Source organism: Tiliqua scincoides, chromosome 5, assembly GCF_035046505.1.
Source record: "Tiliqua scincoides isolate rTilSci1 chromosome 5, rTilSci1.hap2, whole genome shotgun sequence".
Taxonomy (NCBI): Eukaryota; Metazoa; Chordata; class Lepidosauria; order Squamata; family Scincidae; genus Tiliqua; species Tiliqua scincoides.
Genome location: NC_089825.1, coordinates 70,667,523 through 70,679,887, shown reverse-complemented (window position 1 = coordinate 70,679,887; position 12,365 = coordinate 70,667,523). Strand labels below are relative to the sequence as shown.

Genomic DNA, 12,365 nt, shown 5'->3' with positions numbered 1-12,365 from the left:
AAAAGGGGCATTTCCTGCAGCTATTTCAATACTAAAGGGCTGGAGTAGTTGGTGGTTCAAATAAAGAGAAAGATGTTTCTGGAACAAACAAGGATTTATTGTTGAAACAGTTTAGCACCATATTACCCGTCAATAACCTTTCCAAAAACAAACACATAAGGCAAGTGCAGGCAAACAGGTTCTCAGAAGAGGGGATGCATAGCCCCTTTGTAATATATGCTCTTGTGCTCCTTCCCCCCAGCTTGTGGAGGATCAAGCCTGGATAGGTAAGCCTCTATCTCAGTGGCCTGCCTCTGCATGAAGGCACTTGTCACACACTGAGTGCCCTCAAGAACCCCACCAGCATCCTTATGTGTTGGGACCTTTGCTGCACCAAGGCCTTGAGCCTGGTGGTCGCGGAGCCTGGAGTCCAACGCTCACTCCTGACTAGGCAATACTCTCTCCAAAAGCATATCCCACTCTTGGAAGTCTCTTTCTTGGAGGCAATTTAGGTTGTCTGGGATATTTTTGCTCACTTTCCAGGTCACCCGCAAGAGCTCCTAGGGAACTCTGCACCTGCTGTTCCTCAGATGACGCATCCTCTCTGTTGCAGACACCTGACTTCTCCATCGCTTGACTTCTGCAAAGGAGAACACGGTTTTGAATAGTGCAAACCGCCGTACCTGTTAGATCCTTGCTGCAATCAGTGCCAAGTGCAGAAAAGGCACCCTCCTCTTGCACTCCCCACACCTGCAAATTGGCCACCCGCCCACTTTCCAAAGTGTTGGTTTTAAATGGTACTATATCTAAAAGGCATCACTTTCCTGAGCTTCCCAGTTCCACCAGCTGGCCACCCTCCCCCCCATTTTTGAAAATATTATGCACAGGGGATAGGAAGTAATTACTTGGATCTTTAGGTGCCTGTTGTGAATGATCATCAAATGCAGCAGATTGCTTGCACCACCCAGGACTTGGGATGACTTGTCTGAGGCTGAGGGTCCTGGCTGCAAGGAGGAAGACTTCTCTCTGGGTTGATGGGAACCAGATTGATGACCACCTGGTTCTTTCCTGCATCCCTTGACATGGCAGCGTAACCCTCCCCCCCACTCCCGCTGGATCACTCCTGTATCACTCATGCAGGATATGACCACCCCACAATCCATGTGGAACAATTGGTCAGAGATGTTAAGAAGGTCATGCTTGTCCTGGAGCACCTAGAAAAACTACTGCACTCCTTGGCCAGTTTGTAGTTCCTTCTTGGTTCCTTGACTTTGCTCCTGCATGTGTTCAGGTCTCTGTGGTAGCCCACATCCAGTAAGTTCTCTGAAATGTAGTGCAGCTGCCTAGAAAGAGCAGCTGGACTGCCCTTTCCTGCCAAATATCAATGAAGGTTTTCAATTCCTTGCACCATGAACGATTCCTTGAACAAAAAGGAAAACCGGTTTTTGCTTTTCAAGGAAGGAAGAGGAAGACCTGTTCCAAAGAAGGGCTCCCAAGGAGGACAGTCTAGTGTTGTCTTACCTATCAAAACACAGAGATACTGAAAACCATGTGGCTTTTGAGACTATACATTTAAAATACCATGTGCAAGACTCTGAAGTCATGAATTAACAGGTAAAAAATTAGAAAGATGTACTTGGATATTCCATGACAAAAATCGCATGGATGTCTCATACATATGGAAAGCTGAAAGGGTTTTACATCCAAACACACACTTATTCTGTGAGAAATGCCCATTTCCACATGTATGGTAGAGCAAGAAAAGCTTTTCTACTTCTGCTCTAACCTAACCTAAGCAACGACAGACATTCTAGCTTGGTACAATTACACAGCCCAGTGGTTCCCAAACTGGTGGGTCATAACTCACCAGGGGAACTGGAAAAGGTTCTGTTCCAAAAAGTACTGTTTCAAAGAAAGGCTTTCCTACATCTGCTCAGACCTAGCAGGGAAAAAAAAAAAACCCACTTCCAGTTTTGCAACAAAAACAGGAAGTGGTTTTTGTTTTTTTTAACAGCAGTTTGGAGCTGCTGGGAGGGTTGCAGGCTGCCCAGACCCTCTGTTCTTATGTTCTTATGAAAGTGATGCCAATGGGCTTGTGATACCTGCTAACAAACAATGTGGGCTGAACTAGATAACCTTCTGGATGAAGAGTAACAGAGAACGTTGCCATTTTATGTGGCTCAGTATATTTTACCCAGATTTTAGCCATCCAACCCTCTGCCCTTTTTGCCCATTAGCTGCTCCAGATTGCCAGTTTTCATTTTTTTAAAAATTCCAGCAAGCTCCCAAGTGGTCTGGAAACCCAGGAGTCAAAACATCTAGCCCAGTAGTCTGAGAAAGAAACCGGTTCCCACCTTTCATTCTGTTACCAATGAGGAAGGCAGACCCACATGTGAAACATATGTGAAGTGCAATGTGAAGTGGTGGTATTGTGCTTTCATTCCCTCTCACACACCTAGACACCCAGCCATAGGTATGAAAAAACTGCAGTCAATGCTCAGTTACCTGAAGATGGAACTTGCTGATTCCTTTTTGATGCTAATGTGGGGGGTTTTCTCTCCTGGGAAGTGAGAGGTGTCCACAGAATACAATATAGAATGGGATACAAGTGTGCATATGATAGCAGCCTGAATGCACGCACATGCAGATAAATGCATTCAATACACATCCTGCATATTTGAGCTCTTAACAGCACACTGTTTATTTAAGGACAATTATGCTTTTCTAGTGTTTCTCTAAACTAAGAATAATCTTCTTGGGCAGAAATGGCCCAGCTATGAATCCCATTCTTTCCCTCAGGTGGTGCAAAGAGAAACAAAAAGCTAGCAGTGGGTTTCCTGCATGGCAATAGCCTCCTCCAGCCACTAGATCCAGCTGCTCCATCCTTTCCTCATGCATTCACAGGGCGTACAAGAGGAGAATGGGAAGGGCTTATCTTCTCCTCCTACAGTTCTTTTAGAACTTCTTGTAAAGTGGCCAGTGCAGGGAATTCTGGGAATGGAGAAGTTCTGCTCCCAGCACTCTCTTGGCCAAGTCACTTATAAAAGTAGCAACAGAAAAGCAAGAGGAGATGAGTTTTGTGATGGTGTGTGTGATGGTGTGAGGAGCTGCATGCATGAGGGTGCACTCTGGTGGGGTTGGTGCAGCAGAATTTGGGGGTAGGTTCAGGCGATAGATTGCCCTGGGCCACCCCTACCCTTGCTCTTTAAATTGGTGGAGGACAATCTATTGCAGAGTAAATGAACAGCCAAGCAGTCTTTCATCAATATATAAAAGTAAACGGAATAGGACATGCAAAGTGGTCTTTGGTATAAGAACAAGCATGTCCCTATTTACAAGTTACAGACATATCCCTATTTGAATTTGAGAAATGTTGAGAAAATATATTGGAGTCAGAAATAAAAAATGCCATTGAACATGTTAAGATTCACACAAAGCACAAAACTGCATAAAGGCAGCTCTTGATTTACGTGCATGTTACACTCCTGGAAAATGGCGCGTATCTTGAAATTGCGTAAATGAAAACTAATTTTCCCATAGGAAATAATAAGATTGGTCTTGGTTAATGGAAAAGTCAGTGAACACTCACACTGACAACAAGCAATTATGGAGGGAGGCTACTGAGGGCAAGACAGTGAGGCCAGCAATAGTTCAGATAGTTTGTTGTGGGAGTTCAACTTCCCCAGCAGTGTCACAATGATGTAAATACAAAGCAAAAGTACCCTGGCTAGAATTATGAAGGCTCTTTGCAGCAGCAGTTTATTAGTAACAGCTAATCCACCCATCTAGGGTACAACTGTGGGACACTTATCTAATGCAGAGTCACAAATTGTTCAAAAAGCAATTTCATGCTGTTGTGTGCTATGTTGTTTGCCTGCACTCTCAGCTGCCTCATCAAGTTGGTAGCCAGTGACTCCTCCAATCATGCCCCACTGCTTTAACCCGCACACACAGCTTTCACATTATGCCTCTCATGTGAGAGGGACTATTTCTTCATCCATCCAAAAAAGCCAAAAATGAAAACCAGCCATACCAAAAAAACACCAACCTCACTCATGCCAGCTCATTCAGTTCTCACAAGGCAAAAGGCATACAGCATGCTAAGATCACAGAACTGGAAGGGACATAATAGGTCATCTAGGCAGCAGGTCTTGCACCAAACGACTCTGAGAACTACTTCAAATCACTGGGAAGCCTGAGTAAATGAACAAATAAATAAATGAACAAATGAAATGAAATGAAATGAAATAAGTAAATGAACAAATAAAGACAGCTTGAGGAAAGCAAGCCATTCACTAGTTTGTTAATGATCCCGTACACAACAATACTACAGTTGCTGCAGTATACACAGCAACCCTGCTGTCTCTACTAATGCCAGCCACAGAATGAAAGTTAACAAGTCAGCCATGGTAAGTTGCAGCAAAGTCTTACACTAAAAAACATGCTATTTCAGAAACATCATGTTGACTGCCCAAATCATACTTCTGGTCTTAATTTGCAAATCGCGCTATTTTGAAACTGTGCAAATTAAGACCGTGTAACTCAAGAGCTACCAGTACTTCAAATACACTAAGGGCACAATCCTAACCAACTTTCCAGCACTGGCATAGCTGTGCCAGTGAGGCATGTACTGCAACCTGCAGTTAGGGGGCAGTTATGGAGGCCTTAAGGTTTGTCTCCTTACCTCGAAGTAGCATTGCCCTTACATAAGTGCAGGGAAAACGGGTTAGGATTGCGCCCTAAGGCAGTGTTTCTCAAACTTTCAGGCCCTAGAGACTGCTGCATGATTTATAAATGCCAAGGGGTGTGGCTATAATAGTGATTGGGCAGCAGTGCTCTCCCCTCAAGTAGCAGCTTATTTATCCCTTGATGCGCATAGCCTGCCCTGAATTTGCCAGTTTCGCAAATCACCAAAAATTGGGTCACAAACCACTGGTAGGTCCTGGACCCATAATCTGAAGACCACTGCGCTGAGGAATTTCTATGCATGAGTAAAAACAGATTACAAAGGATTCCGCAGCCTTTATGCAGGTAGTTGAAAGTGAACGTACTACACAGAGCAATTTCTTTAGCTTTCATTTAGGGTTTTAAGAGTCAGCTCTACATAATTGCTATAAACTGCCTTGAGGTGAATTCACGGCAAAAGGTAGAGTAGAAGTGTTATAATACATAAATGCACATATGACATGCAATAGTGTGTTAGAGAAGTCATTGCCTTATTCCAAAGCAGCATTGGGAGCCAGCGATTTGGAATGAAAGTGTACAGGAGGGATGATACTCTCCCAACCCACCACCTGATTTGCATAATTACCAACTGGAATGGCAACAATAATAACTAAAATATACAGCTGCAGTAGAATGTACAGGTGTAGTCAAATAGAATCATGGAATCACAGAGTTGGAAGCTGCCTAAAAGGTCATCTAGTCCAACCCCCTCCCTGTAGCAGGACATCCTGCAGGTGCTTGTCGAGTCTCTGCCTGAAGATCTCCAGTGAGGGAGAGTCCACCACCTCCCTTGACAATCTGTTCCACTGCCAAACCTCCCTTACCATCAGGAACTTTTTCCTGATGTCCAATTGGAATCTCTTCTCTTGCAGTTTGTACCTACTGGATCTAATTCTACTCTCAAAGGCAACTAAGAACAAATTTTCCCTTCTTCCATATGACAGCCCTTCAGGGATTTGAGGAGTGCTATCATATCCCCTCTTAGCCTTCTCTTCTCCAAGCTGAACATACCAAGTTCCCTAATCCTTTCCTCATACAGCTTGTTCTCTAGCCCTCTGACCATCCTCTTTGCTTTCCTCTGAACTTGTTCCAGTTTGGCTGCATCTTAAAATGAGGTGCCCTGAACTGGATACAATACTCCAGGTGAGGTCTGACCAACGCAGAGTAAAACAGAACCACAACTTCCCGCGACTTGGAAGCTACGGTTCTACTAATGCAGGCTAAAATTGCATTCACCTTCTTTGCAGCCACATTACACTACTGACTCATGTTCATCTTGTGATCCACTGCAACTCCAACATCCAGCACATGTTGTGCTGCCAACCCAGGTATCTCCCATTCTGTACCTGTGTCTTTGGTTCTGCCTAAGCACGGAAACTAAGTGCATTTGTCCCTGTTTTCATTCATTTCAGCCCAGTATTGTATTTTGTCAAGATCTTCCTGAAGGCTTCTACTGTCTTCTATTGTGTTTGCTACTCCTCCCAGCTTCGTGTCATTCGCAAATTTGATGAGGCCTCCTTGAATCCCTTCACCCAAGTCAGTGTTTCTCAAAGTGGGTCATGAGCCAATTTCAGGTGGGTCCCCATATTTTATTTTTAATATATTAGACTTGATGCTACCCTGGTATGTGACTGCATTTGGGAAAATGTTACAGAACTGTACTTTTAACAAACTACTATGTATATTATTTGAACAAATGGGACTTACTCCTGGGTAAGTCTGGGTAGGATTGCAGCCTAGGATTGTTAAAAATTTTCCTGCTTGATGATGTCACTTCTGGTCATGACATCACTTCTGGTGGGTCTGACAGATTCTCATTCTAAAAAGTGAGTCCTGGTGCTAAATGTGTGAGAACCAATGATCCAAGTCATTGATGACAATGTTAAAAAGAATTGAACCCAAGATAGAGCCCTGGGGTACCCCACTAGAAACCATCCTCCAGGTTGACACAAAGCCATTAACTTTGTGTACAGCTGTCCAACTGGTTGTGAATCTAACAAATGATTATATTCTACAATTATATACAATTATAGTACAACTGTGAAATTTTGACTCAGCTACAACATACGGAGACTGGTTGGCACTCACTATGTTCTACAAACATCATTCTTATTTTGTTTTACTATTCATTGCAGGCACTTGAAATTAAAACAAAACAAAAAAACCAGTACAGTGAACCCTCAATTTAATGGGACATTGTATAACTGACTTTGGAAATAACAGACTCTCTCCTCTTTCCAGTGACCACAGTGGTCCACTTCCTGAGGTACATCTCCATTCACAGAGGACCTGGTCAAGAGTAGAGTGGAAAGTGGTAGTGCCAAGGAAGCTTTGTAGGGAGGGTGTCAGAAAAGGCTTGGAGGCAGGCCTATCTTCAAGTATTTCATGATTCCCTTAGAACTTGGGCATTCCTCCATTCCTAGATCACCCTGAGGAATGGAGGAACATCTCCATTCCTAGCATCCCCTGATCAAAGGCACAGCAGAGAATGGCAGTGCCAAGGAAGCCCTGGAAAACAACTCTGATCATGCCCCCCCTTTCCTCACTTACCTACCATGGACAGCTCCCTTAGTGACAGCTGCCACTACACTCTCCACCAGGGTGCTGGAAAAACTGAGACATTCCTCAGGGTGCCCTGGTGGAGAGTGGAGCAGTTGGTCTGAGGGAGATCTCTAAGGTTAAGCAGACTAGTAGTCTGGACTTTTAGCATTAATGGGCACCCCTTCCCCCATTAGCCCGTGGGCTCACTGTATTTTAACATTAATAATACGTACTTTATTTTCAGAGTGAAGGTCTTTCTATAATCTAGTAACGTCAACATTTAACCTGGACGTTCACAGTAAAATGTTAAAAATCACAGGGTATGTTCATCTGATAGCCACACAAGCACATAAATAAATCCAAGGATAAAATTCTATCCCGATTTTTTTCCTCTAGTATCATTTGCTCAGTCTGAGTTCCAGAACATTTGGCTCAGTGGTTCCTTTCACAGCTACAGGAAATCTGGCCTTTTCCAACACAGCAGCTTTTCCCCAGTATGGATTTTCGGGACTTTTGGCATATGCCTCACGGGTGGTCCTGCCCTTTTCCAAGGGGCTGGTCTGAGATCTGGCTAATTGCAGAGGCCTGGCTGCCAGAGAGCTGCATGGGCAGGCCTGCGGGGAAACGGAGGCCATTCTTTCCTGCACACACTCTCCAGGGAGTAAGCCTCATTGGACACAATGGGTCTTACTACTGAGTAGACGTAGTCCATCAGCTGCGCCCCGCTCGAAGGTCACAGAATCGTCTCTCGCTGCGGAGCCCCTGAGCACGTGCAGAGCGCCCTTCCCGCCCCCGCCCGGCCTCCCTGCTGCGGTTCCAGGAGCTCCTGCCGGGCGAGGCCCTCGAGCTCAGCTCCGCTCCGCGGGCGGGGCGGCGCCGGGTAGGAGCGCAGCGCCTGCGGAATCGCGCCCCGCCGCTCCGGCCAGCTCACCCTCGTCGGAGAGGAAGCGCAGGTCGTAGAACTCGCTGGCGAAGGTGCCGTACGAGGAGTCGTGGGGCTGGTGCGGCGGCTGCTCGTCGGCCTGGGCCCCGCCGGGGTCGCTCTCCCTGCCGCGGCCCGCCGCCGCCGCCGCCGCCCGCGCTCCTCCGCCGCTGCCCTCGCCCGCCGGACCAGCCCACGAGGAGGAGGAGGCGGCGGGGCCGGCCAGCAGCAGCAGCCAGGCGCCCCAGTGCAGCCAGCGCGCGGCGGCCATGGCGGCGGCGGAGCCCCCGCCTCTCGAGCGCTTCCTGCGCCGGCGCCGCCGCCCCCGCCGGCTCTGCCTGCGCGCCCCCTACCCTCCGCTCCCCGCAAGCGCCCGAGACCCGCTTCTCGGGGGTGGCTCCGCTTCCTGGCGGCCCTGGAGAGCTGCCTTCGCCGGCAGAGCTCTGCGCGCCAGTGGACGGGAAGACTCGCCGGGGGAGCCGGACCTCGCTCCTGCTCCTCGCGGGGGATTCCGCTGCGCTCCTGGGACTCCCTTCCCAACAGGCGTGCAGGAAAGGGCTGCAGTCCCAGCCCCGGCAGTCAGCAGGCGGGCTCCAGCGAGGCCGCTTGGGGGGGCGCCAGCAGAAAACTCCCAAAGTTTCCCAAGTGCCCAGGCTCGGCTGCACTGGCTCCAGGCTGGAAAGGCAGAGATGGGAACTGGACTGGGGGCTGCCCAAATGCCTGTTTTCACTGACGCTTGGAAGGCTCAGCAAAACACTCAAGTCAAGGCCTGGACCGGGCACTAGTCCCCACGCCTGCAGGCTCCAGTATGGGAGCACTGGGAGTCTGGGAGCACAGTCTAGGGTGTGCACTGCATCCTAGTATGGGAACATTTGTTCCCTTGCGTCAGGACTGCATTGGCTCTGCACCGATGCTGGAAAGTTGAGCAGGGTTGGGCCCGTACTGTTTTCATGGCATGAAAAACCTCCTGGGGCCAGTTTTCAGACCCGGCAAGCAGCAGGGAGGATCCAGCCAGGAAGCAGGCAAGGGTTAATGCTTGCTTTTGCATCCAAGCAGGAGGGGAGAGGCGGTCTAGGGGGGCTGATGGGCCCCTGCCCATCACCCCGGCATTAATCTCTTCTACCACCATATCCATGATCCAATTGAGGATCTGAGTCTGGGCTTGATGTGCATTGGTGTTCATGGAAGTACCCATCCCTGAGGACTCCATTTCAGCAGGAAGCGTTGTGTTTTCTGTTGCCCTCCTTGCCATGCTGGCTCATCTCTCGCACTCTACATACCTTAAAGATGAGGGAGTTGTCCTTCAGTTGTAGTGCCCAGTCTGGTACTGGGAAATGCTGGACAGGCTGTTTCTGACTCAGTCATTCTTGCTGCTGCACCAACCCAGTTGTCTTCCATGGTCTCCTCAGGACCCTGTGTACTGGGCTAGCAGGGTCAGATTAAGGTCTGTTTGGCTGCACTGCAACCTATGAGAGAGGAGCAGAGGACCTAGCATGCCAGATCGTCCTGGCCTGTGCACAGTAGTGGGCAGCAGCACGCTCAGCAAAGGCCCACTCACCCAAGTTCCTCCTGCCTTGTCCAGGCTGCACCCTATTTGGTGCCCTCTTCATGTGAACAAGCTCTGAGCTGGTGTAGCAGCTTGTAGCAGCTGAGAGCCTTCTGTGGTCCTCCCCCTTTCTTTGAAGGGTCCTGGTTCTGCCTGCAGGGGGGTGGGGGGAGAAGAAGCAAGTAACAAGAAGGAGAGCATCTGGCATCTGGCCTGGATGCCTTTAAAAGGGGATTGGACAAGTTTCTGGAGGAAAAATCCATTACGGGTTACAAGCCATGAGTGTATGTGCAACCTCCTGATTTTAGAAATGGGCTATGTCAGATGCAAGGGAGGGCACCAGGATGTCAGGTCTCTTGTTATCTGGTGTGCTCCCTGGGGCATTTGGTGGGCCGCTGTGAGATACAGGAAGCAGGACTAGATGGGCCTATGGCCTGATCCAGCGGGGCTGTCCTTATGAGAGAGAAAAAAAGGTAACAAAATGCTAAACCAGGGCTCAGCAGAATATGGCCTTTGTCCTGAAGAAGCAGGGCCAGTTTGGGGCTGGGATACCCACCCACAAGAAGGGGACCTCCTCTTTCAACTGGTCCTGCCTACTGGTAAAAGGAGTGGCTTTCCCAAAGGGTCAGGAATGCCCCCTTTTTCTACTAGAGAACATGACTCAGAATAAGATAAGCTTGGGTAGACATAATAAGCAAGTCAGATGAAGTCTGTGGGCACCATTTTTCAGAATGCCCACTAGTTACCCTCCTGCAGCATCTGGCTCACTTGAATGAATTGTTACATCTATATCCATAATATTTATGTCAAATTATAGAATTTAGAAAATTTAGAAAACATAGCAACCAACTAGCAGTAGTGATGTAGCTAAGGCATCTGCTGCCCAGGGTCACAGAAAATTTAGCGCTCCCCACACAATTAAATCAAAATTAATTTCTATTAATTACTATACCATTAAGGCTGCAATCCTAACCAATTTTCCAGCACTGACATAAGGGCAATGCAACTCCAAGGTAAGGGAATGAATATTGCCTTACCTCGAGGAGGCCTCCGTGACTGCCCCCCAACTGCAGGATGCAGCACATGTCCCACTGGCACAGCTATGCCAGTGCTTTAAAGTTGGTTAGGATTGTGCCCTAATTCAGATATATTATTAACAGCACAATCCTAACTTGTACTGAACAGGCAGGCTCACGGGCTTGCACTGTATCCAGCGCAAATTTGGAGTTTATGGGCCAGCCCAGGGCAAGGGGAAATAATTTGCATTACCCTGGATAACACCGCAGCAGCCCCAATGGGGCTACTTGGATCTGCACCACCTATAATGGTGGGCCAAATCTGAACAGCCTGGAGCTGCCCCTGGCTGCCTGGGAACAGGGATAGGTTCTGGCATAAGTGCCGCATCCTGGCCCCGCCTCCCACTCCGTGCCTGCTTCCCCTCCCCTCACCCTGAAACATCTCCTCCCCTTGCGCCCTAATAGATCCTTGTGCTGCCCTAGAAAGGCCAGCGCAAACTCACCCATCCCAGGGCCCGCAGCTCCCTGACTCTAATGGAAGTGCAGATGTGCTTTACAGCATGTTTGCGATCCTACCAGGCCAAGTGTGCTTTAGGATTGCGCCCTGAGAAGCAGTAATACACTGTCAATCTCTTGCTATGAAATTTAGCATGCTCTGACCTCATAATTTAGATAACTGAGGGAAAAAGTGAAATCATATCAACATGAAAATAAAACTGACTTGACTTGCAAGCTGCCAGCAGGTAGGCGTATTGGACCTCCCAAATAAAAGTGAAAGCTGACAGAGGGAGATGAATAAGTAAAAAAATGAAAAAAACAAGTAAATTAGACAACTTTTTCATAAACATTTCCTAACAAAACTGAATAAATTTGGGTTTGAATAAATTTTAAGCAATAAAATCAACAATGACAAATATTAAACAATGGCGTGAAAAAAATGTATATAAACCAAAATGGTGGTACTTGCTAGACTAACTACACTGGAAAGGAGTTTGAGCACCACCAGTTCAAATGTATGAGTTATCAATGCAATGCTGATGGGAAAACATCAAATGTCATTTTGATGATACATTACATTAGCAGAAACACTGGCTACATGACAGGATAATACTACGTGCCCCTCTTTTATATTCAAAGAGTATTAACAATGTTATTTACCAGGATTCCATCCAATGCCATGATCTGTGTTGTGAAAAGTCAACCCCAGTTTTGCTTTGCAACAATAAAACTAGTTCACTGACTATTTTTGTATGGTTCCAATTAATTACCTTGACACAGTTATTTTCTGCATCAACTTTCCTATAATTTTGAAGCTACCTTCATTCCAGTTATTGGACGATGGGAATGTATTACCCTGAGGCACAAAAGGGTTTCATAAAAGGAAAGGTGGAACAAAATGGAAATCCAGCACTTTTTAAGGAAAAGAAACCAGTGAATAAATTATTACCAAAAAAAACACAACAACTTTGCCTGCCCCTTTTAATCTTATGTCAAACACTTGGACATGTAACTGAATGACATGTGGGACTGTACCTGAAGAAATAATAGGACATCTCTGGAGCAAAACAGAATGGTGAAAAAGTGACTGTAAATATTACAATTGCCTGTGATTGATTTCAGGTTTAATTACTCTGCA

At 47.1% G+C, this 12,365-nt stretch overlaps 1 protein-coding gene across 2 annotated transcripts in view; it reads right to left on the bottom strand.

Moving 5' to 3' along the window:
- FRRS1L (ferric chelate reductase 1 like) overlaps positions 1-8,446 on the bottom strand; it is a 32,643-nt gene extending 24,197 nt beyond the window's left edge. For both annotated transcript variants that reach the window (XR_010794577.1, XM_066630951.1), the window contains exon 1: positions 8,177-8,446. Coding sequence is in view for 1 of the 2 variants with exons in the window: in XM_066630951.1 (XP_066487048.1) it covers positions 8,177-8,438 (262 nt within the window). In the remaining variant the exon portion in view is untranslated. The remainder of the gene's footprint in view (positions 1-8,176) is intronic.
- Between the last annotated feature and the right edge of the window lie 3,919 nt (positions 8,447-12,365).